We start from the raw sequence: 24,795 nt of genomic DNA on the forward strand, positions 1-24,795 counted from the left end.
TTATTGGCTCCTTCCCATCATCCCTACAAGTGGGGTAAGTCAGTAGTGGTTTCATACCAGATAGTCTATGCACAGTGCACTACACTGCATTCAATGTGGTGCGCGCCTGTGGCAGAGGTGCGTTACGGGCAAGTGTGGCAGATAATGTGCCTGCATTGCCGGCTCTCGAGTTTTTGCCTTTTTGGTCGACTATGCAGCAGAACATTACCTATGGGCTGCTGTATTCTTGTATAGAGCACTTCAGCTCCTTCTTGGAAAGGACAGTTAGGAGACAAGGGGGCTCTGAAGTAGTAGGGCACTATTTTCATGATTTACGGTTCATGGGTAGGGTGGACTTTGGGTGCAGGTTCCTTACCACAGCTTCAGGGTTTGTCTTTGTTTTGTTTTGGCTGCCTTACGTACCAACCTGTGGTGTGCCCCCCCCTTTTCCTGCAGTGTGCCCATGGTGTTTCAGTTAGAGGAGGGACCGACTCTGGGGGGGGGTGAGAACTGCTAGTCCCATACCACACACTGGGAGATGGGGGAGGGGAGTCAGAGATGGCCATATGCCTATCTTTGCCCCAGCATGCTCACCAGCTATCAGAGAGCAGGAGAGGATTTCTGGGAGTTACAGGCCGGCAGGAGCTATACAAAGTGTCCATGTTCACCTGACCCGCCAGGGATTGTTGGTCAGGGAGGTGCCCTGTGACCAGCTGTTGCAGGCAGCGGCCCTCACACCATCCGGCTGTCCAAGGTTTGTTTCCAGGCAGACCAGGGGCGCAAGAGGCACACCATTATTTTATCCTGCCCCAGGACTGGACACTTGTCCCGTGAGGGCGTCATGGTGTTTTTGTTTTGGTTTTTGGCCTGTAGCTACAGGCCCGATTGCCTGATAATCAGGGGGAGGGATCTTCCCTCATAAAGTTTCGGCCTAGCGTCACAGAGCCTAGGAGCAGACGCATGGGGGTTTTGGGGGGACATGCTCCTATGGAATTGGGGCTGCATACCCGGCAGGTGAATTGCCTACCTGGAGTACATTCACCCCTGGGGTGAGTCTGAAGGTCCAGGACCCAATTGTTCACGATTGTTTCTGTTTTGGCAGGTTGCTGGACGGGGATGGAGCAGTTTCACAGCCTACTCTGCAGCCATGGCATGATCTTCTAGGCTGGCCGTGGGGCTGCAAACGCACATTGGTTTACAGCCAGGCCTCTGATGGTGGGCCACAGTTTGGTGGCTGGGTTGACAGAGTATGCGCTGGGGATGGTCTCCTATCCATGTTGTTCCAGCAGGGTTCAGTGCGGAAGGTCCCGCAAGTGGTGGTCATTCCCCGGGGTGGGAATGACCTTGGTTACTCAAGGGCAAGGCCCTCAGGGGCAGGCATGTGAGGACATGCAGTTGAGGCCACGATAGCCTCTGGTCGTCTGTCGTGGTCAGACATGGAGGGCAAGGCCCTCAGTGGCAGGCATGTGAGGACATGCAGTTGAGGCCACGATAGCCTCTGGTCATCTGCTGTGGTCAGACATGGAGGGGTCATTCCCCTGGGTGGGAATTACCTTGGTTACTGAAGGGCAAGACAGGTGAGGACATGCAGTTGAGGCCACAATAGCCTCTGGTCATCTGCTGTGGTCAGACAGGGAGGGCAAGGCCCTCAGTGGCAGGCATGTGAGGACATGCAGTTGAGGCCTCGGTAGCCTTGGGTCGTCTGCTGTGGTCAGACATGGAGGGCAAGGCCCTCAATGGCAGGCATGTGAGGACATGCAGTTGAGGCCTCGGTGGCCTTGGGTCATCTGCTGTGGTCAGACATGGAGGGCAAGGCCCTCAGTGGCAGGCATGTGAGGACATGCAGTTGAGGCCTCGGTAGCCTTGGGTTGTCTGCTGTTGTCAGACATGGAGGGCAAGGCCCTCAGTGGCAGACATGCTTGACATGCAGTTTGGGAGGCAACAATGCCATCCTCCTGATGGACCTGCAGAGGGGTCTGCATAAGATTCTTATCGGGTGTGGGGTAAAGGGAGACTAAGCAGAGGCTTGTCCCCCTTTTGTGGCAAAGAAGTGCGGGAAAAGGTTTAAAGGGAAAGGGCAGCTAGGTGACACCTTTAGGCACCTTTGGGGGTGATTGGCGGTCCGGGGGCCTGCAGCTCAGGGCTATACGGCCCGGGGGGCAGAACACGGGCTGCCTTTGGGGCCAATGTGCCTCATCCGCTCAGAGTTTCATGGCTCCGGGGGGCGGTGATGCGGGTTGGACCCCCTACACATCTTCAGGGTGTGGCTTGAGCTGGGGTCTGGCACAGGGCAGCCCCGGGCTCAGGCAAGGTTTGGTCGCCCTATGGCTGCAATCAGGCTTTGCCTGGATCATCAGAATGCTCCCGCACTTGATTTCCCCTCTGCAGGTTCATTATTCTAATTGATTCCGTTTAATAAAGTGGCCCATGATTTAACCCAATGAATGGTGTTTGTGTTTTATTTCAGCAATAGGCTGCAATCCCGTTCCGTGCCTGGTACTGCAGGCAAAGGGGCGAGCTTGCGGCCGCTGCCGAAGGACAGGCCGCCATCAGGGTGTGTGTGTGTGTGTGTACGCGGTGCGCTGGCGCGCCGGCATAACATGCAGAAAGGAGGCGGGGCGGCTGAAGGCCATTTAAGGCCACTCCACCAGCCTCCCGCCCTCCTTTGAATTTTGGCGGCGCCCGCCCGACCCTCCCTCTGCTGCAGTGTGATTCATTTGGTCGCTACGGGGCCGACTAGGAATTTTTAGCCTGCCTGCCTCGCTTTGCTGGCAGGTTTCTTTTGCCTACTCCACACTGTGGTTGGGGGGACGGGTCAAGGGTTAGCACGGGTGCCTTTGGGGTTAATAGGCTGATTGGTCTGTTTTTAGCTTCAATATGTCAAATGTCACTTGTGGCAAAGAAGTGCAGGAAAAGGTTTAAAGGGAAAGGGCAGCTAGGTGACACCTTTAGGCACCTTTGGGGGCGATTGGCGGTCCGGGGGCCTGCAGCTCAGGGCTATACGGCCCGGGGGGCAGAACACGGGCTGCCTTTGGGGCCAATGTGCCTCATCCGCTCGGAGTTTCACAGCTCCGGGGGGCGGTGATGCGGGTTGGACCCCCTACACATCTTCAGGGTGTGGCCCGAGCTGGGGTCTGGCACAGGGCAGCCCCGGGCTCAGGCAAGGTTTGGTCGCCCTATGGCTGCAAGCAGGCTTTGCCTGGATCATCAGAATGCTCCCGCACTTGATTTCCCCTCTGCAGGTTCATTATTCTAATTGATTCCGTTTAATAAAGTGGCCCATGATTTAACCCAATGAATGGTGTTTGTGTTTTATTTCGGCAATAGGCCGCAATAGGAACACTTAAAGAGGGTTCTTCTGCATTAAAACATTGGCTTGGATCCACAGCTGCACACAAGGGACACTCCTGCTGGAAAAAGAGTGGAACAAGTTTCACCAATTTTTCCTTTGCCCTGCAGTCCCCTGTACCCCCTGAAAAGCTGGTCCAGAGGGTTGGGGACCGCTCAGGAACAGTGTGGAAGGTAATGTGGGGGCTGCAAGTGAAAGAGGAAATCAGCAAAAATCACCTTCCTTTCCTTCCAGCAGTGGGAGTCTCCAGTGGATTTAAGTCCCTCCTGTGATTCAAACAGCCCTACCATGAACAGAATTGATACTGTGTGGATCCAACCCAGTGGAAGCAGATGACAACATATTGAGAATCTGGTTAGTCCAAGAGACAGGATATAAATGTAAAAAATAAATATACATACTGGGAGGAGAGTAAGGAAAATAGAAGCAAATTGATGGCAATGAAACTAGACTGGCACAAGTCCTAATACTTCAAGTTTGCTTGGTTATGAATTGGTTTGTTAACTTATTCCCACAGAGTATCCAGTGCTATACAGTTCTAAACATGCTTTCTTGTAAGAGTGCATGGGATTGCAGCCTCTTTTTTTTTTTGTCAAATACCATTTTTAAAAAAATAAATAAATCTTGGCTAATCTTAAAAATGCTAATAATGAAAAATGAATTTTGCTGGACAACTAACACAATAATATAGACATATATGTGATGTTTACAAAGCCAAATGCTTATACTTTTAGATGATGTACAAAAAACTAGCTTCTTTGCTTGCATTGTGGGAAATTCTGTGTTTTTTGTGCTTTGCATAGCACACAAAAAAACATTAAAAGAATTAATTATTTTTTATGTTGATAACAAAATATGTAAATAAATACTGAATCTTCTTTATGGATAAGACTGAATCAAATTGCACTGACAAGCATGACTAGCAAGTTTTAAATAATTCCTAGGTAGCACCAAGGCACAAAGCCAAGTGACATTTTGTTTTCAAGCTAAAGGGTCTTATTTATTAGTAGCAATGTAAAATACTGTCTCTTACCTGAATGCTTCTAACATTTGAAGCTGGCTGTTTTGACATTCCCTGCAAGCAAAATAATCATAAAAAATAAAATAAAAAGCTCTTCTGGGGTACAATGACATTCTGAAAGTAAGGCTTGATTATCTACAATTTAACCCATGCTGCTTCTCAACAGGTATTATTCACTAACAGGCAAAAAAACCTTGCAGTTTAAAAACGTACCTATAGCCAACAGATATTTCTTTCAAACTTTAAAAAGCAGGGAAATCGGGCAGCTATAATAAATGCACCAGGGAAGCAGGAGAGCTGACCTCCTCTCTGAGAAATTGTACTGACCTACATATTTGTAAAAATGCAAACACAATTTGGTTTAGTTTTTCACAGTCCAATCCACTTCCTTGCATAGCTTGGAAAAATTTGGTAACATGTCCCTCTAAGCATATGGTTAGTGGTGGCAACCACTCCCACTCCCCCCTCTCCTCTACCTTCCTCCCTACCTATTAAAGGGGAGGGGTACATGGAAGAAGGGGAAGGGATTCGGTGGGTGGGCACTGGGCAGAGGGAAACCCTCTTTCCTTTCCAAAACTTTCCTTTCCAAAACTGTTAACAGTATCATTATTTTGGGGGGTTTCCCCCACCTTTTTATTCTACAGCAGACACATGCACTCTCCCACCCAAATTTAAGCCAAAACTGTCCCTGGCCATATCCATACCACACATTTATTCCATTTTAAACAGTTGTGGCTTCCTCCAAAGAATCCTGGGAAGTGTAGTTTGTGAAGGGTGCTGAGAGTTGTTAAGATGCACCCTATTTCCCTCACAGAGCTACAATCCTCAGAATTCTCTTGGAAGAGGAACTGACTGTTAAACCACTCTGGCCACTGGAGCTCTGTCACGGGAATAGGAGTCTCCTAACAACTCTCAGCACCCTTCACAAACTACACTTCCCAGGATTCTTTGGGAGAAGCCATGACTATTTAAAGTGGAATAAATGTCTGGCATGGGTGTGGACCCCTGACTAGCCAAGCCAAACAGCTGTTAATCTGGCTTTTAGAACACTGATAGTTGGTTCTTATGGAGCATGCCTGTGCTATCATAGACTCCAGTGTTAAATTTCTTAAATTAATTAAACAACAGCCATGCATGTTTTTAACTTTTAAACTGCAGAAGATGAAGATCAGAATATGGGGCAAGGTCAGTAATAGGATTACAGGTACTCTGTGAACATGGCTGATTTTTAATTAATTTCAGCAAATTATGAGACCACTGACAGCAAAAGGTCCACCAGTGGTCTGGGTTTTTTTACTCTTGTTTTAGATTTTGACCTGTGGATTCTCTCTGAGTGTTTTGTGTATCACCATGAAACTTAGAGGGTTGTTAAGCAAGCGTTTCTGACTTCAGGATTACAAGTTTTGTAAGATATTATTTTGAAATGAGCTTATGGGAAACAGCAGAATGGTATAATGGGTATTTTCAGTTTAACATTGCGGAATGTGAAAAATCTAGGCTGGCTATAATATACAGCCACTCTCGTGGTTGTATAATTCATCAGTCCAGATTTGTCTTTCAGTCTTAGTTTCAGAGTTACTTAGATACAATCATTTGCAGAATGCTGCAAACAAGTCTGAGAACATCTGAGCTTCCTTGTTAATTTTTTATAGGGATAAAAAAGGAAGATCACTTTCCCAACACAATAGTAAATGAGACATTAATTGTTCCATCAAATGGGCACATATTCATGGGACAGCTACTAATTATTGGTATTGCTTCAAGTTACAAAACAGAATCAGGCAATGCTTATATTTGGAACCTGGCTTTTATTGATAAAATTTTAATTTGCCCTATATAAAACTTTCAAAAGCATTATAAATCCCTTTAAATTAAACTGAAAGTAATGCATCTTCTCAAGAGTAAAGGATAACTGTAGCCTGAAGCTGATAAACAAGCTACTTGAAAGCTTGGCAATATGGATTGTTGGCAGATCAAAGACGAATTACTATTTAAAACTGCAGCAGCAATGACATTCCACATGGTCAACACAATCTTCCCATTTTGTCTTGTCTGTCTAAACATGGCACTGCTTACGGCTGCCTTTCTAGGAGCAGTTCTTTTCTTTAAGCAGTAGAGCACTTAACTTTAGCATTAAAATAAATAAAAATAACACAGAGTCAGAGGAAATCTCGCTAAAGGGGTGCATGACACCATTGCGGAGGATGATTGCAGAGGCAATCTTTCTTTCCTGCTCATTTGTGCTGACCTCATTACTTCTTGAGAAATCAGAACAGAAAGCTGATGGATAAAAATAGACAACCTTCTTGGGCTACTTTCTCTGTGCTCCCTTACCCTTTCATATAACTACTGGCTATCAGGCGTTTAGGAATAAAAATATAAATGTTGGCTGCTGCATCTTGATGTCTGACCACACATGTATAGGACTCCATGCTGGCACAACTGGATAGTGCTTTCATGTTGCATAGACATTCCTCCTCTTGCACCAGGAGAACTTCTGGAACCCAGCCAAACTTACAATGTTGAACAAGCAACGGAGAGGGTTTTGATGCTGTTTCCTCCTACACCACCATAAATACTGACCTGAGAAATCAGGAAAGAAAAAATACTGTGCTAGATCTTCCAGGCACCCTTGGGGGTCATTAAGGCTCCAATCCTATATGCATATTTGCCTGGGAGTATATGCCACAGACGTCAGTCAGTTATACTGCTGTATGTACAATAAAGCAGGGGTGGAGAGCTGGTGGCTCTCCAGATGTTGCTGAACTCCAACTCCCATCAGATCCAGCCAGCACAGCCAATTGTTATAATGGGTAGTCCAGCAACATCTGGACGGCCACCAGTTCTCCACCTCTGCTTTATTGTACACACAGCAGTATAACTCACTGACCTCTGTGGGACATACTCCCAGGCAAATATGTATATAGGACTGGAGCCTTAATGACCCACAAGGGTGCATGGAAGATGTAATGGATTCTGCTGTCAGTGTGAGAGATGATGGGGTACAGAGGAAATTACAACTAAAAGGACTGAAGTAACTTCCTCCACACCCTTCTGCAACTTGCACTATGGGTACAAATGATCTGGCTCAGACAGGACATATTCCTTTTCTTACCTAACTCTCTGGAAAAAATATGGTCCACTAAGGCTACAGTATCAGTGAGCCAAACTCCTTACCTGTAGGGCCTTTTGGCAGAAAGCCTTCACAGTAGAGTATACAGGGCAGATCCCTGAACATGAACTACCATTTGCAGGAAGTGAGTCTCAAGAACTGAGGCAAATAGTGGTGATGAGAGTTAGCTTAACATCTGTCCCAGGAAAACTGGTAGACAGCATTATTAAAGATAAATTAATCAAGCATATAGAAGAACAAGCCTTGCTGAAGCAGAGCCTGCATGGCTTCTGCAAGGGAAAGTCCTGTCTCACTAACCTATTATAATTTTTTGAGAGTGTCAACATGCATATAGAAAGAGGTGATCCAGTGGATACAGTGTACTAGACTTTCAAAAAGCTTTCAACAGAATACTTCACCAAAGACTCCTGAGTAAGTTTAGCAATCATGGAATAAGAGGAGAGGTCCTTGTGTGGATCAGGAATTAGTTAAGTAGCAGGAAGCAGAGAATATGAATAAATGGACAGTTCTCCCAGTGGAGGGGTTTAAGAAAGGGGAGTGTCCCAAGGATTGGAATTGGGACCTGTGATTTTTAACTTACCTATAAACGACCTAGAGTTAGGGATAAGCAATAAGGTGGCCAAGTTTGCTTTGTTGTTGTTGTTGTTATGTGCCTTCAAGTCAATTACGACTTATGGCGACCCTATGAATCAGTGACCTCCAAGAGCATCTGTCATGAACCACCCTGTTCAGATCTTGTAAGTTCAGGTCTGTGGCTTCCTTTATGGAATCAATCTGTCTCTTGTCTGGCCTTCCTCTTTTTCTACTCCCTGCTGTTTTTCCCAGCAATAAGGTGGCCAAGTTTGCTAATGATACTAAATCGTTCAGAGTTGTTAAAACAAAAAGGGATTGCAAAGAACTCCAAAAGGACCTCTCCAAAGTGAGTGAATGGGTGGTAAAATGGCAAATACAATTCAATGTAAAGTTATGCATATTGCAGCAAAAAGTCTTGATTTCACATATATGCTCATGGGGTCTGAACTGGCAGTGACTGACCAGGAATGAGACCTTGGGGTCATAGTGGAAAGCTCAATAAAGATGTCAACCCAGTGTGCAGCAGCTGTGAAAAAAGCAAATTCTACGCTAGGGTTCATTGGGAAATAAATTGAAAAGAAAACTGTCGATATCATAATGCTGTTGTATAAATCTATGGTACGGCTGCCTATGGAATACTGTGTACAGTTCTGGTCACCTCGCATCAAAAAAGTATATTGTAGAGTTTGAAAAGGTTCAGAAAAGGGCAAGCAGAATGATCAAGGGGATGGAACGACTCCCCTATGAGGAAAGGTTGCAGCATTTGGGGCTTTTTAGTTTTTAGAGGTGTCATGATGGAAGTGTATAAAATTATGCATGGCATGAAGAAAGTGGATAGAGAAAAGTTTTTCTCTCTTTCTCTTAATACTAGAACTCATGCACATAAAGCTGAATGTTGGAAGATTCAGGACAGACAAAAGAAAGTACTTCTTCATGCAGTGCATACTAGTTGAACTGTGGAGGTAGTGATGGCCACCAACGTGGATGGCTTTAAAAGAGGATTGGACAAATTTATGGAGGATAAGGCGATCAGTGGCTACTGGCCATGATGGCTGTGGTCTGCCACCATAGTAAGAGGCATTATGCTTTTGAAAACCACTTGCTGGAAGCCACAGGAGGGGAGAGTGCCCTTGCACTCGGGTCCTGCTTGTGGGCTTCCAGCAGGGTGCTGGACTAGATGGGCTATTGGCCTGATCCAGCAGGCTCTTCTTATGCTCTTATGTTCTTAAAGCCCGAAAGCAACGTCTTCAGTGCTTCTTCTCTACCACAGGAGAAGGGCAGGGAGGGAAGGAAGGAAATCAAACTCAACCAATTTTATTCCAAAATGTTTTCCTAAGTATTCAACTAATTCATGTTCAAAGCCCTAATATCTAAATTAGTTTCTAAATCAGAAGCCTCAAACCTGGATACAGCCAAACCGTTCAGGCATTCAAGCCTTTATCTCATTCCTTCCCTTTTATGACATATGTCTACCACCACGCTGAAGTCAATGCCACTGTTGCGTCTTTTTAGAGCTATTTAGCATTTTGTGTCATTATGCAAATGCCCGTATGATTCCTGGGCAGGCATAAGGGATATGAAGGAATTAAAAGAAAGAAAGACAGAAGTGATGATTGTTGCTGCCGCATCTAAAAATAAGTTCTGAGAGGGGTGCTGAAGGTGTTTGCTCCGACTGACTGTTTCAGTTTGCTTTAAAGAAGTTAATATACCTGAGGCACTTTTGTCATTTCCATTTTTCATAACACTACCCTAGATGCAATCAGAAAGGAACTAGTGCTGCCATCCTTTTGCTCCCTGCTGTATGCAGAAAACTGGCACAAGTATTATAAACAGAAAGCTCTGTTGTGTTACCCTCCTGAAGACCTAGATAGGAATTACACGGGAGCCCAGCTTGTACTGAAAGCAGGAAAAGAAGCTCCAAGTTGAAACTTGGTCAAATTTGCTCACCATGCAGTTACACACTGTAAAGTTCACTGTAACTGCAGAGTTAACTACTCTAATTGTGGCAATTCTTAAGATTTTTTTTCTGATCTAGCACAGATATATTATAACATTTACAAGTTTGCTGATTTTTGCAGCAGCGGCAAACACTGGATAAATGGAAGTATTTCAAGCTAACCCCAAGAAAAAGGGGAGGGGATCATGCCCTTGATTACTTTTTACCAACTGTGCAAAGCATACTTCTATAGGGGCTGTGGTGGTCCATACATAGAGTATATTCTTAAGATAATGCTAAGTCTCATCAATATTCTTATAGTTTTAAAACTCTTGATAGAATATAAAGCAGATGTAGTAACAGCCTATGTAATCAAACTGATCTGGTATACAGAGATGAAAATCTAGAGAAAATGTTGTTCATTCATTCATTTCCTAGCAATACATTAAAGTGTTTTTCAAGTCAATCTTTCACTTTTTAAAACAGCCTCCCCCTCCCCCCAGCATTACATTAGTTTTTATTATATACCTGATTATTTTGTTCCAACCTGTCAGGAAAATGAATACAAACACCTCCTTTTGATGCTGAGTAAGACACCTTTCTGGGTCAGCTGAGATCTTTCCTGTGATCCTTGAGAAGTGGCTGAAATTGACAAAGCCCTTTGTGCCTGTGTGTACTACCCAGAGCGCTTCTAGGGCTGGAGTAGAGCTGAGTTTAGAAGCCAAGTGTAAAAGAATTCCTGTCATAGCTTACAGTTGTTCTTCCTAAATATAGAGTCAGATTCAGCTTGTAACTTCATTCCCTCCTAGTTAATACTGGGGCTCAAGTGTCAAGCAGAAAAGCGTTAGCAACCTCACCTTCACGTCATATTTTGCTGCCACTTTCTCAAAGTGGAATTATAATGATTTTAAAAAACAGATGTCTAATTGCTGATAGGGCCCTAAAGAGAAGCATCAGAAGTTAGGTAGAGAACAAGAAATTCGTGCAACACATGGAAATCAGTGAAATATGGTTAGAGACCAGCAATGTTAGAGATCAGCTATATGGGGGCATTTTCATTGACATTTTAAAATATGTGTTTGCTCATATAACATATAACTGTGTTTGCTCATATAATTGCTCTATAACACTAAGGGCAGAGTCCAAAGATCTAGTGATTATCTTCTTTCTGCTGTGTCTTCTATTTCAGGCTTCAATCTTGGTAAAACTTGGGGCCTCAGTTTATTTGTCTTGGTAAATGGTTCCCAATCACACAGAGAGATGTAACAAAAGAAATAAATTTACTAAATTACTAAGAATGGAAATGGAAAAACTGTCTGCTCTGGCAATCCTAAGGCATGATACTCCCTAAGTCCAAAGAACAAGTGCAGTTGAAAAATCTGTCTCTCTAATTATAGTTATCCTGGGGTGCAGTTGTTGTAAAATGTTCTAGGCACCCTGTTTCTGAGGTGACCTCCAAGCTGAGAATATTGCTCTTGGCAGAAGGCCATCGGTACAACACAGAGAGCTTGCTCCCAGTCCCCAGCCATGATCTGAGGTCTTGGAGGCCAGCCATCTTTTCCAGTAAGTGATCTCAATAAGGATGCTGTGGAAGAGGAGTGCAGTAGTGATTTCACCTTGTTATGACTACTAAGGAAAATACACATGCAATAAAAACAACAACTTACTCTGGTACTAACCAACTTTGTCTCTCATCAACTTGTGAAGTGCTACTGTGGGATCACATAACATAACCCACATTTCTAATGCACGGGCGGCTAACCTATGGCCTTCTGATGTTGTTGGAATGAAAATCCCATCATCCCTGACCATTGACTATGCTAGAATTAGGGCTGATAAGAACTGGAGCCAGCAACATCTGGAAGGCTGCTGGTTAGCCACCCCTTTTCTCTTGTGATATACACTCTATTCTGTCAACAATGCGTTTCTATCAGTTACATAGATCACACTCAGAAATCTGTGGGGACAATTTCTATTTACCAGGACTTTCTGTAGGAGACCTCCAAGTCATCATATTCTATACTCCCAACAACAAAAAAGAGTTTAAAATGGAGATTGTCGGGGGGGCCCACCTCGCTCACTCCCTTTTATTTGTTAAAAGAGGGGGACATGGTTTATTGCTTATACACCTCCACCAAACATAGTAATGTTGTTAGGGATTCCTTCCTATATTCCCGCAGCCTTGTTGCTATAATGGCTCAGACAAACCTCAAATTCCAAAGAGTGACACTTTGGGCTCATCCAAATGGAGCGGGATAATCCACGTTTTCCATATCCGGTTCGTCATCTGACAGTCTTCACTTTGCCTGTTTGTTCACTCTTTCCCAATTAAAAAACCCGCTTTTTTTGTGCCCACACATGCAGCGAGAGGACCCGTACTTCTTCTCGCTTTTTGCCAGCTCCGCCCATAACACTCTCCCCTATCAGCCAGTTGGTCCACAAAAATATGACGTATGCTCCTCTCTCCCTTTGCAACAAAGCACAACAAGGCGCATGCGCTTGAACGTATGAGCGTGAAAGTTTGAATTTCCTGATGGTTTGGTAGTAGTGGCTGTAATGGAGTTCCTTGTCGCTCATCACTCTGGAGCAGCGCTGGCCGTGTGTGTGTGTCTCCAGGTGCCCCTGACCATCCAGGGGGATTGTGGGCAGTGCGAGGGATCAGTGCTTATAATCGCTGGGTGAATCCCCCCATAACCCTTGGGCTCATTCACTGTAGGGTTCAGCCCCGGACCATTATGCGGCTTGGCAGCAGAAATGCTGCCCCTGAGGGAAGCAAACAGCCCCTCCATGGGTGACCACTCTTGGCTCGGGCAGGGAATGCAGGCAAACAGCCCCGCGTGCTGCTGTGTCAATCTGCACTGAAGCAACCAGCACAGGCTTTGCGGTATTCCCTCTGATAAAAGAAACATGCAAACCACTTATATGCTTATATCAGAGCTTGGAAAAGTTACTTTTTTGAACTACAACTCCCATCAGCCCAATCCAGTGGCCATGCTGGCTGGGGCTGATGGGAGTTGTAGTTCAAAAAAGTAACTTTTCCAAGCTCTGGTATATTCTTCCTGTATTTTTGTTTGTTTGTATCTGCGATATTTCGCAAAACCGACTGTATGCTTTTCTACCTTTAACGTTTCTGGAGATACACATGATTGAAATTCCACTTATTTCTCCAGAACAGCAAGTAAGGATGTGTCATGTCTAGGAAGGTAGACCACCAGTCTCTATGGTTGTGGGTGGCTGAGACGCTCTCCCAAACCACTTATATGCCAATAATTCCTGTGGGTTTTTTGCTTGTATTTGTAATATTTCGCAAAAGCGACTGTATGCTTTTCAGCTCAGCTGGGCTGCAGAGAACCTGCAGGCTGTGGTTGAAATTGACAAGACTCAAAGAGAGTAGCCTTGCAGGCAGGAAAGCGAAATTGACTAACGATGGTGAGTGTCTGTAATCCAAGAGGAAAGCCTCTATTTCTCTTCTCCCCCCCCCCCTCGACTCTGGATGCCTGGAAGAAAAGACCAATATGTTCAAGAAGGGCATTTGATGCGGGGGTGAGGGGTGGGAGGTGGAGGTTAGGCAAAGATAAATATTTTCTCCCTTGAAAAAGTTTACAACCACAATTACAGATCTCACCCTGAGCGGCTGCCCAGTTTGCAGGCTGGCTATAAATTAACCGCTGTTGCTGCTTCTGCGCAAATGCGCTTTTTTGGATCTGCACAGTAGAAGTTGCAGCCCCCCCCAACACCACACCATTGCTCTGATAGGTTCCTTTTTCCCGGGCTTTCCCCGGACATTCACGCACATGCGCAACAGTGGAAATATGTGTTTGGCTGAGAATGAGGGAAGGGATATGGGGAACCGCCCAAGAACCGCCCATTAAACGGCCACAGCTGTAAAGTCCACGGTATTGGATCTGAGCGCCTGAAGGTACAGCGGATGATTCCCTGCAGGAGCAGATTTAACCGCACGAAAATGCGCAAAAGCGCGCAGCGTCATATGGATGACTGAAAAATAATGAAAACACAAAGCGATCATGTCACACATTTTACAGTCATCTGGATGAGCCCTGTGTCTCTTTAAAACTCACAGCTATGAGTTGAGCCCCTGTAACCTGATACTATTGATTTCCTTCAGGTACTTGCTGCCACCACAGGTGACATGTATCTGATTCAACCTTAGCATAACCAAATGATGAGGGTTATCTAACTCTCATGCAGACCCGGAAAAAATTCACACCGGCTAACTTTGGGATGCATATGGACCCCAATTAGATTTGCAATGGAAAGATGGGATCACTTTGTCCTCCAGAGACCTTTTTTGGGGGGGTCATCACAAGTGTGCTTGGCATACCAAAGCACTGAGCCAAAAAAACTCACACTTATTCAGAGGCAGAATTTTTCTGAGCAGTCTCCATGCCTACTAAACAAATGGCTAGAATGGTTTAACAGTCAGAACTCAGAATTGTAGCTTTATGAAGGGAATAGGGGTCTCCTGACTGTAGTGAAAGCAGGGAGTTCCCCTCCTCCTACTTTTACTGTCCCAGGAATCAATCCCCAACCTTGGGCAATTGATCCTAGCAACCTGGTCTGCTAGGGCTGTGTATGCTTACACCAACCCTGCACGGTAGTACTGCCACCACCCTTCTATTGGTTAAACACTCTGGGGTGAAGGGACCCCCAGAGCCCACTGAACACCCAAGCCTCTCAGGACCAGAGGCTCAATACCCTCCTGGCCCCTTCAGAAGTCTTAAGTGAAAATGTTCCTCTAGTACACGGTAGTTTGGTCAAGCAGCCAGGACTGAACTTAGTAACTGAACCCCTTCTCTGGAATAAACACACGTTACTTTAAAATAAGTAAAGTTTATTAAAAAAAGAAAATAAGAAAAGGGGTAAAGGGTACAAAAGATAAAAAGGTACATACAATTAATTTGGAGCAGCAAATCAAATCCTAAAACCAACACCCAAAAGGGGCAAGGTATATAACAAACAAGATATAAAGGTTCTTGGCACAAAAATGAAAATAATAAAACTAACTGCCTCAATTGTACTTACAAGCCTCAGCTCTGTCTCAGGAGTTAGTGTCCTTCCCCTCAGGGACGGCCAGTCAGGAAGTATAGTGGAGCCACCGCAGAGCATCACCATAAGCAAGGTGGTGCCCACAAGTGGAACACAGCCCAAGAGCTGAGGCCTTCTCTTATAGAGAAAAATCCTTGCCTCAGCTGGGAGCAATCAACTAATTTAGCAGTTCCAGCACAGGAATGATGAAACGATGTTCCCACAGTACCAGGCCCCGTCCCTCCTGGTTTCCCATAACAAGCCGTAGGAGTTTTTACGGCCTTGACGGAACCAGGCCCCTCTTGCTGATAAAGAGGTGCCAATTTGCAGTAAGCTGATACAGCTGGGGCTGTAAAAATCACCGGGTCTCCGGGATGAAAAAATATCAAAGGATTTAACTATCTATGACCAGGGACCCAGGAAAATAATTAAGGGGATCAAACAGGCATGACACGCCCCCTTTCGAGGAAGATGACATCAAAGGTTGAACACCTTTGATATCATCGCTCTAGAAGACATCAAAAAAGATTATCACCTTAAAATACAAACTAAATTATACATTTATTAAAAAGAATTTCAGGCATAACATGGCAAGATCAGCTACAAATCACAAGATCAGCATTAATCATCTAAATGATACATACGAGATAGAGCATCGGCGGCTTTATTATTCTTCCCAGCCACATGATTCATGGTAAAATCAAAATCTTGTAATAACAGAGCCCACCTCAATAGTTTTTGGTTTGAATTCTTCATTCTGGACAACCAGCACAGGGGAGAGTGATCCGTTTGCAATTGGAAGTGACGTCCCCAAAGATACGGCCTTAATTTCTCCAGGGCCCAAACTATAGCAAGACACTCCTTCTCAATGGTCGCTAGATGGCGCTCTCGCTCTATTAGCTTTTTACTCAGATAGGCTACAGGGTGGAGTTCTCCAACCGTATCCTTCTGCAAGAGTACAGCACCCAAACCAAAATTACTAGCATCAGTCTGTACCACAAAGGGTTCAGCAAAGTCTGGGGCTTTTAAAACAGGGTAATTTATTAATGCAGCCTTTAAAGCCTCAAAGGCCTGTTGGCAATCGGACGACCACACCACTCGTGCTGGTTTGCATTTCTTACACAAATTAGTCAAAGGAGTGGCAAGACTACTGAAGTGGGGAGTGAAACGCCGATAGTAACCAGCAAGCCCCAAGAATGACTGAACTTGTTTCTTGGTTTGAGGTATTGGCCAATTAGTAATTGCTTCAATTTTGGCATCCAAAGGTTTCAAACAGCCACTACCCACCCTATGGCCTAAATAGGAAACCTCTCCCAACCCAAATTGGCACTTCTGGGCTTTAATGGTAAGTCCTGCATCCTGCAGCCTTTGAAATACAGTTCTTAAGTGTTTCACATGGGATTCCCAATCCCCACTATACACCGCGATATCATCAAGATAGGCGCAGGCGTAATCTCCTAAACCATTCAGGACAGAATTTATTAATCTCATGAACGTACTAGGAGCATTCCTAAGCCCAAAACTCATCATTTTAAATTGATACAAGCCCATATGGGTAACAAAGGCAGATTTCAAGACAGCATCTTCATCTAGGGGTACTTGCCAGTAACCCTTAGTTAGGTCCAAGGTGGTGATGAACTTAGCAGCCCCCAACCTTTCAATCAGATGGTCCATCCTGGGTAAGGGGTATGGATCCACTTGGGTGATTGAATTTAATTTCCTGTAATCCACACAAAAACGAATTTCATTAACATCCTTCTTGGCTACCAGCACAATGGGGGAAGACCAGGGGCTAACAGAAGGTTCAATAACCCCTAAGTCTAACATGGCCTGTATTTCTTTTTCCACCGCTTTAGCATGTGGCCCAGTTACCCTATAAGGGGAGGACTGCATTGGTGGATGATCACCTGTCAAAATAGAATGTTTTGCCAAATGTGTTTTTCCTGGCTTACTAGAAAACAAAGATTGAAAATCTACCAAAACTTGGCGTAGTTGTGAACATTGTTCATATTCCAAGTTATCAGAAAAAAAAACCTCATCAATACCCCCTTCTTGTTGACTTTCTGCCACTAGGTCCACAAACCCTTCTTCCTGCTCTTTCGCCCTAGTGCAGGCCAAAACCAGCTTTGCCCTAGACCAAAATTGCTTAAGGGTATTAATATGGTAAACCCTTGGTTTCTTTTTTGAATCAGGATAGGCCAATAAGTAATTGGTATCACTCAGTTGTGCCTTAACCAGCATAGGCCCAGTCCAGGCTACTGACAACTTAGATCCTGATTGTGGTTTTAACACCAGCACCTCAGAACCCACTGCAAAACGACGTGCCTTGGTATGAGAATCATAATAAGCCTTTTGCTGTTGCTGGGCTTCTGCTAAATTCTCATGGGCAGTCTCCAATGCATCCTTTAGGGTCTCACGCAAGTTTTGTAAATATGTGGTTACTGGTACAGAAGAGAATTCCATCTTTCCTTCCCAATCTGCCCTTAACAAAGACAGGGGACCTGTAATATCCCTGCCAAATACCAACTGATTTGGAGAAGATTTTAAACTGGCCTGGGGGGTATCTCTATAGGCAAACATAAGAAACGGCAAGGCCACATCCCAGTTACCTGAATGTTTTACAGCATGTGCCCTTAACATTCTTCCTAGAGTCAGGTTCAGACGTTCACAAAGTCCATTGGATTCATGCTGTCCAGGCACAGACATCACATGTTCTATCCCAGCAATCTCCCATAGCTTTTTAGTGAGTTTAGCTACAAAACCTGGGCCTTGATCTGATAAGATAACTTTTGGGCATCCCCACCGAGAAAAAATTTCTAATAGAGCCTTTGAAATAGCCGTGGCAGTAATGCTGCTTAGAGCTACTGCTTCAGCAAATCGTGTTGCATAATCTATATAAGTCAAAATAAATTTCTTCCCACTAGGCGTCACATTCAGTGGACCAAGAATATCCACTGCGACCCGGGCAAATGGTTCTGCTATGATCTCAGAAACTTGCATAGGCATTTTAGGGTGATCCCTAGCATGTCCTACTAACTGACAGGTTAAACAGCTTTTACAAAAATCCTGCACCCCTTTTGCAATCTGGGGCCAATAAAAGCAACGAGTTACTCGTGCTAAAGTTCTTTTTATTCCCAAATGGCCTCCACTGATAGCATCATGAGCCAATTGTAACACTTCCAGCCTATGCGCTGATGGAACTACCAGTTGTTTAACAGGTTTCCAATCCACAGATGCACCCTGCGGCACATGCTCTCTGTATAACAACCCATTTTTCCAATAGAATCTTACGGTCACAGATTTAGACAATTTCAAGGGAGCATTGTCTGCAGCTTCCCTACATTTTTGCAAACTTTCATCTTGTAGGAGAGCTTCCCTAAACGCCTTAGAACGAACAGAATTTAATTTCAACTCTTCCTCAGGAGATTCAACAGCATCCCTATTCCCAGCTCTGTTTGGCAGCGGCTGGTTTAAATCATCAACTTCTCGTGTCACAGCACCATCTAGTGGTAAAATTTCAATATCAGGTTCGCGCTCTAATTTCTTAACTGCACTTCTAGTTAAAACATTTACATTCACATCTCCAGCCTTCTGATTATGTAAATAATGTGCATAGGCAATATCATTCCCCAACAGGAAATCAAAAAACTGGTCAGAGTAATCATGAATTAATACTCTATGTTTTCCCGACCAGTTTTTATATGAAATCCAAACATCAGCCACATCACAAAGTTTATTAGACATCCCATAAACATGTACTGACGCTTTAATCCCTGGTAAAATTAATTCAGGCGGAATTAAATGGCGAGATAAACTCGATGCCTCACTGCCCGAATCGCGAAAGGCCGTTAACTTAACAAAATTCACAAAAATAGTCTCTTTAAACATTTTGTTGGACCAAGCAATCTGGCCAGGCAAACAGGAATAGTTAACGTTGTCTGCAGGGAGTCGTTCCTTCTCTCCCTTCCCGCTTTGGAGTAGTTCCTGGGTTGGCTTTTTCCTTCCACCCCCCTTCTTTTCTCCCGGTTGAATAACACTCACCGCAGGAGTCTGTTTACTTCCTTTCCTTTGGGTGATGGGACTATTCTCAGTACTAGGAGCTGAAAACTCCCAGTCCTGGTCGGAATTAGAATCCGAAGACGACCAACGGGAAATTTCTGGAGATGACTGCCCTCCTGGTTCTTCATAATCACGGGCTCTCTGTACTACCGCTATTTTAGTCCCTTTGCTGACACTCACATTCTGCTTCTTACTCAGTTGGGAACACTGGTCCTTTCTGTGCCCCGGTTGTTTACATAGAAAGCATAAATTCTCCAAAACTGCTTTACTCGGTTGGTAAACTGGCGGACGCACGGGAACAGCAGCAGGAACAGAGCTCTCCCCTTTGTCCTCCGACTTAACTACAGATGGCCACGTTTTTTTCTTCCACTCACTTCCTCCACCCGCTGGTTGATTCCCTTTGTAATTGCCTGGTTTTTTAACATATGCTTTAGGCAATTCCTCTTTGTCCTGAAAGGAATCTAGTTCATCAGCATAATGACTGGCTTCTTGCAAGCTTTTTGGCTTTTTGCCTCGCACCGCTGCGGCAAGCTCTCTTGGCAACATTTTGTAAAATTTCTCCAGAGTATACACAGTCCTTAACTGCTCAAAAGTATTAGCTTTTGCAGCTGCAATCCACAAATCCATAGCTTGAGCAGTACGAGCGCTTAATGCTGAAAACGTCTCTTTTGATTTTTTTGTCAAAGTCTCAAACTTTTGGTAACATGCCCTGGTGGATAGCGCAAACTGGGCTGTTGCCAATTTTACAAAGTTTTCATAATCATCAGCTAGCTCTCTCGGGAGTTTACACATTAGACTTCTTAACTCTCCCTTTCCTTGAGTGCGTAGAATTTTCATCCAGTATTTTTTGTCTAAAGACTGGTCCACACACGCTTGCTCAAAGATTAAAAAAAACTCGGAGATATCCTCTCCCGCTTGATAAAACGGAAAATCTGCTGGATCCGCTCCTCCCAAACACACTCTGCCAGACCTCAGTCCTTGGCTTGGTGGGGCAAAAGCTTGTTGTTGTTGTACAAGGGTAGTCATAAGAGCCATCTGTTTCGAGAAGAAGTTGTGCATTTCTGCCCACATATCCATGGGTGGCACACCCCCACTCTGGCTAACTTGGCTATCCATACTCCGTCGACCCCGTACCGGTGACGGTGCTCGTTCTCCCTCCGGAGTAAAGCTTTGGACTGGCAGCCCCTCTGCGCTGCCTCCTGCTGCTTCAAAATTGCCTTGAGGTAACATCTCTGTTTGTTCCTCATCACTACTCTCAGTGGAAACCTGATCTAATGCCTTCTTTTGTTTAGATCTTGTATCCATCCTGACTTTCCAAAAACAACAAACCTTTGTGCCAGAATCTTTAATAATTGTAATTTATCCAATTGTACCTTTTCCACAACTATGTTTAACCAGAGATAGGTTCAGTCTTTTTCGACCCCAAACGCTGCCAACATGTAGTGAAAGCAGGGAGTTCCCCTCCTCCTACTTTTACTGTCCCAGGAATCAATCCCCAACCTTGGGCAATTGATCCTAGCAACCTGGTCTGCTAGGGCTGTGTATGCTTACACCAACCCTGCACGGTAGTACTGCCACCACCCTTCTATTGGTTAAACACTCTGGGGTGAAGGGACCCCCAGAGCCCACTGAACACCCAAGCCTCTCAGGACCAGAGGCTCAATACCCTCCTGGCCCCTTCAGAAGTCTTAAGTGAAAATGTTCCTCTAGTACACGGTAGTTTGGTCAAGCAGCCAGGACTGAACTTAGTAACTGAACCCCTTCTCTGGAATAAACACACGTTGCTTTAAAATAAGTAAAGTTTATTAAAAAAAGAAAATAAGAAAAGGGGTAAAGGGTACAAAAGATAAAAAGGTACATACAATTAATTTGGAGCAGCAAATCAAATCCTAAAACCAACACCCAAAAGGGGCAAGGTATATAACAAACAAGATATAAAGGTTCTTGGCACAAAAATGAAAATAATAAAACTAACTACCTCAATTGTACTTACAAGCCTCAGCTCTGTCTCAGGAGTTAGTGTCCTTCCCCTCAGGGACGGCCAGTCAGGAAGTATAGTGGAGCCACCACAGAGCATCACCATAAGCAAGGTGGTGCCCACAAGTGGAACACAGCCCAAGAGCTGAGGCCTTCTCTTATAGAGAAAAATCCTTGCCTCAGCTGGGAGCAATCAACTAATTTAGCAGTTCCAGCACAGGAATGATGAAACGATGTTCCCACAGTACCAGGCCCCGTCCCTCCTGGTTTCCCATAACAAGCCGTAGGAGTTTTTACGGCCTTGACGGAACCAGGCCCCTCTTGCTGATAAAGAGGTGCCAATTTGCAGTAAGCTGATACAGCTGGGGCTGTAAAAATCACCGGGTCTCCGGGATGAAAAAATATCAAAGGATTTAACTATCTATGACCAGGGACCCAGGAAAATAATTAAGGGGATCAAACAGGCATGACACTGACAACTCTCAGCAAGCTTCACAAACTACACTTCCTAGAATTCTTTGGGGGAAGCCATGACTGTTTGAAGTGGAATAATAGTGGAATAAATGTATGATGTGAATACGGCTTATATGTTCTAGCTTTTAGAGTGTAGGCACCTTTCCAGTGGGGTTATTCCAAAATGTACTGCTCTGGCAAAAGTGAATAAAATAGGGCATAGGAAACAGTGGCAGATAGATCTCTAAACAGCAACTTTATTATTTCCATTTTTAGGTAACTTAGTGTCTGGAGCTGCCAATGCCTTGAGGGTGTATCTAAGGCCTGTGGGTAGCAGTGTTGTTAAAGGACTGTGAGCTGACTTTTATAACATGAAGAAGCATGAGTGCTTGTAATTCTGTTCCGCCTACACTACATATACAAAAGATTAGACATGTTCACAGAGAAAAGTGTATCAGTGCCTGTTAACTATAGTAGCTAAATAAAATCTCCATTTAGAGGCGTGTCATTGAGTACCAAATGTTCAGGGATAAACAACAGGAAATGGCCATCCTCTTCAAATGTCATATTCAAAGGCATATCAACTAAGGCAACAAATCTTGATCCAATCAATCAAGACAATTTTGATGTTATAAATTTTAGCAGTTGATTGAAAAGGTCAACAAATGCTGTGTTAATAGTTGTTTGCAGTGTCAGTGTGTCTATACAAACTCTGGCAAACAGAGCATTTCAGTATGGTCTGTCTTTAAATAACACTGCAATAACTTTGTCTTGTGACTGAAGTTCAGAAAAGTTTCTGTCACCAGAAACTAAACTACTTTATTATTATTAGCACATATTTTAACATTCTAACCAAAACAAATTTATGTATATGTAATAACCTTGGTTGCCTATAATTGTACAGTATTTGGTGTGAAATGTGACTATATTTAACTCTGTATGAGGTAAAAAATGATAAAAGTGCAGGGGGTGTCAGCACCCAATGGTTGCCGTGGGCAACCAAAAATAAATAAATAAAGGTGTCGGTCCTCAGTACCAGTTGTTATGTGTCTTCAAGTCGATTACAATTTAGGGTGACCCTATAAGTCAGTGACCACCAACAGCATCTGTTATAAACCACCCTGTTCAGATCTTGTAAGTTCAGGTCTGTGGCTTCCTTTATGGAATCAATCCATCTCGTTTGGCCTTCCTCTTTTTCTACTCCCTTCTGTTTTTCCTGGCATCATTGTCTTTTCTAGTGAATCATGAGTGAGTACCATCACACAAAAAAAGCCCTATATTTTAAAGCATATTTTCCCACTACATACATATCACTAACATTTGTTTTTGCGATTCCTAATAATTTACTTCAACCTCAAAGAGATTTTATAGACAGGTGTGGAATTTCAGCCTAACTGTATAACTTGACATTTGTTTATATCTCCTCCACCCCATGTCTCTCACAACTCTAATACCAGCTCTTTCCATCTCTGTCTGACTCAGCATCTCTCATGAGATTCCAAAGGTGTTCTGCACATCTTGTGATGGTTATGTCAATTTTTAAAAAAGCAAACGTTGGCTCCTAAGGGACCCAACTTTTACAACATTTCATATATGACTTAGAAAATGAAAATATGACCACGAATCTTCGGGAGGGTAAATTAAATCTTCAGCCCAAGCACTGCGAAAATTACACAAGAAAGGTGTATCTGACATGTTTGAATGAAGGCTGAGTCTCCAATTTAATACCCATTCACCTGGAGGAAGTAAGCCCTATCTACTTTTGCTTCTACGTAAATACGCATAGGACTACGCTGTGAGGCTGCATTCCTAAGCAAAGTTACTAAGCAGTAAGCCGCACTGAACAGTTTTATTTCTTTATTACACTACACCCCCATCCCATTTCATCCTCACACAGAGAGCTTCATGACTGAGTGGGTATTTGAACCTGGATATTCCATCCTAGTCCATCCTCCTATCCACTGCACCAAACCGCCTCAGAGTAAGCCTTGTTTCCAACTAAACATGCATATAACATTCCGAGCCTCTTGTAATAGAGTAGAGGTTGTTAGACTCCAATTCCCATCAGCCCCAGCGATCATGGCCAATAACCAGGAATGATGGGAATTGTAGTCCAACGGCATCTGGCGGTCCACCGGATTTCCTTTCGTGTTCCAAAGCGTGACGCTTGGGAAATGTAGTTTTTCAGTCAAAGCCCTGGTCTACCTCGAAATTGTCGATACCATCACAAAACCACAATTCCTAAGTTTCCTTGGAAACAGGTTAAGCCACGGATATAAAAACCAGAATAATACTGTATGGTTCTCCGGTCAGCCTGAGGCTGTGCCAATCAGCGCGCAGAAAAACGAGTTAGACTGCTAGTCCTCTGGCCCAATCAGTTTCAGAGGTGGGTAGATACGAAAGAAGGAACTTTATTGGATTTCCTACTTTGATTGACATGGCCAAGTTACTGGTTCAAAAAAGCTCTCTACTCCCGGTATTCTTAGGAAGCGCCTGGAAGAATCGTTGCTTTAATTAAACAAACACACCTGTTAACTTTCTTTTATTGTAAGTCAAATTGGTAATTAATTCCTCTTTGATTTGCAGCGCTCCCAACGTAAAATCATTTCTCAATCCACAACAAAATCAAGATATTGGCATGCGTACTAGCGTAATTTTGGTTTGGAAACTGTACTTCGGCTTCCCGTTGCTGTTCCGAAAGTCCTCTCTCAAAGAAATGGAAAAGAAACTAGGGAAGGTGGCCTGGTTTTTGTGTTGATCTGGTAGCAATGGTACGCTCTTAAAATGGCTAAAGGGACGCTGGGGATTTTTTCAAAGAGATATTTAAAAATGAATAAAAACAATCTCAGAAGGTCTTCACACACCTCACTTCGGGTCCTCGTTAGAATTCTCCAACTACGTAGCAAGAGTGGCGGAAATACTGGGTATCAATGTAGAAAATGAAATAAAAAGAGTTAGAATTACAGACTCGAAGCGTCATCTCCCAACCGAACCCTTTTTGCTTCCCTTTCTCTCTTGAAATCACAGACTGACTGGCTTTAAAACAAACAAAAACTGCCGAACAGGTAAAAATTTAGCAGATACAATAGCCTCCCCACTTAGCCTCCCCGCTGCTGTAACTATGTCGGGGCAGGTTATTCCTGTTGCATTTGTGTCTGTCACACAACGTTTAAAGACATGCAAAAGTCGTAAGTCCAGCTCCACCTCTTAACATAGATACTGTTGTTATTATGTGTCTGTGGTCTCCATTTTAGTTAATGACTGTGCCC

At 44.0% G+C, this 24,795-nt stretch overlaps 2 protein-coding genes across 6 annotated transcripts in view; one reads left to right on the top strand and one right to left on the bottom strand.

Annotated features, from left to right (window-relative positions):
- SMPX (small muscle protein X-linked) overlaps positions 1 to 10,718 on the bottom strand; it is a 54,816-nt gene extending 44,098 nt beyond the window's left edge. Inside the window, exons 1-2 of one of the 3 annotated variants that reach the window (XM_061627294.1) lie at positions 10,520 to 10,717; positions 4,362 to 4,403 (exon numbers count right to left, since the gene is read on the bottom strand). In XM_061627294.1, the coding sequence (XP_061483278.1) occupies positions 4,362 to 4,400 (39 nt within the window). In that variant the 5' untranslated portion in view covers positions 4,401 to 4,403; positions 10,520 to 10,717. Of the gene's footprint in view, positions 1 to 4,361; positions 4,404 to 10,519 lie in introns of all 3 variants that reach the window. The other 2 variants (XM_061627292.1, XM_061627295.1) reach the window with 2 other exon arrangements.
- The window catches only part of MBTPS2 (membrane bound transcription factor peptidase, site 2), a 129,936-nt gene that overhangs the window by 70,170 nt on the left and 34,971 nt on the right, over positions 1 to 24,795 (top strand). The window contains exon 1 of one of the 3 annotated variants that reach the window (XM_061627289.1): positions 24,464 to 24,591. The exons of 1 other annotated variant lie outside the window; for it this stretch is intronic. The gene's annotated coding sequence lies outside the window, so the exon portion shown is untranslated. Of the gene's footprint in view, positions 1 to 24,463; positions 24,592 to 24,692; positions 24,715 to 24,795 lie in introns of those variants that run through there. One more of the 3 variants, XM_061627291.1, reaches the window with a different exon arrangement.

The sequence above is a fragment of the Rhineura floridana genome, chromosome 5 (assembly GCF_030035675.1).
Source record: "Rhineura floridana isolate rRhiFlo1 chromosome 5, rRhiFlo1.hap2, whole genome shotgun sequence".
Lineage (NCBI taxonomy): Eukaryota > Metazoa > Chordata > Lepidosauria > Squamata > Rhineuridae > Rhineura > Rhineura floridana.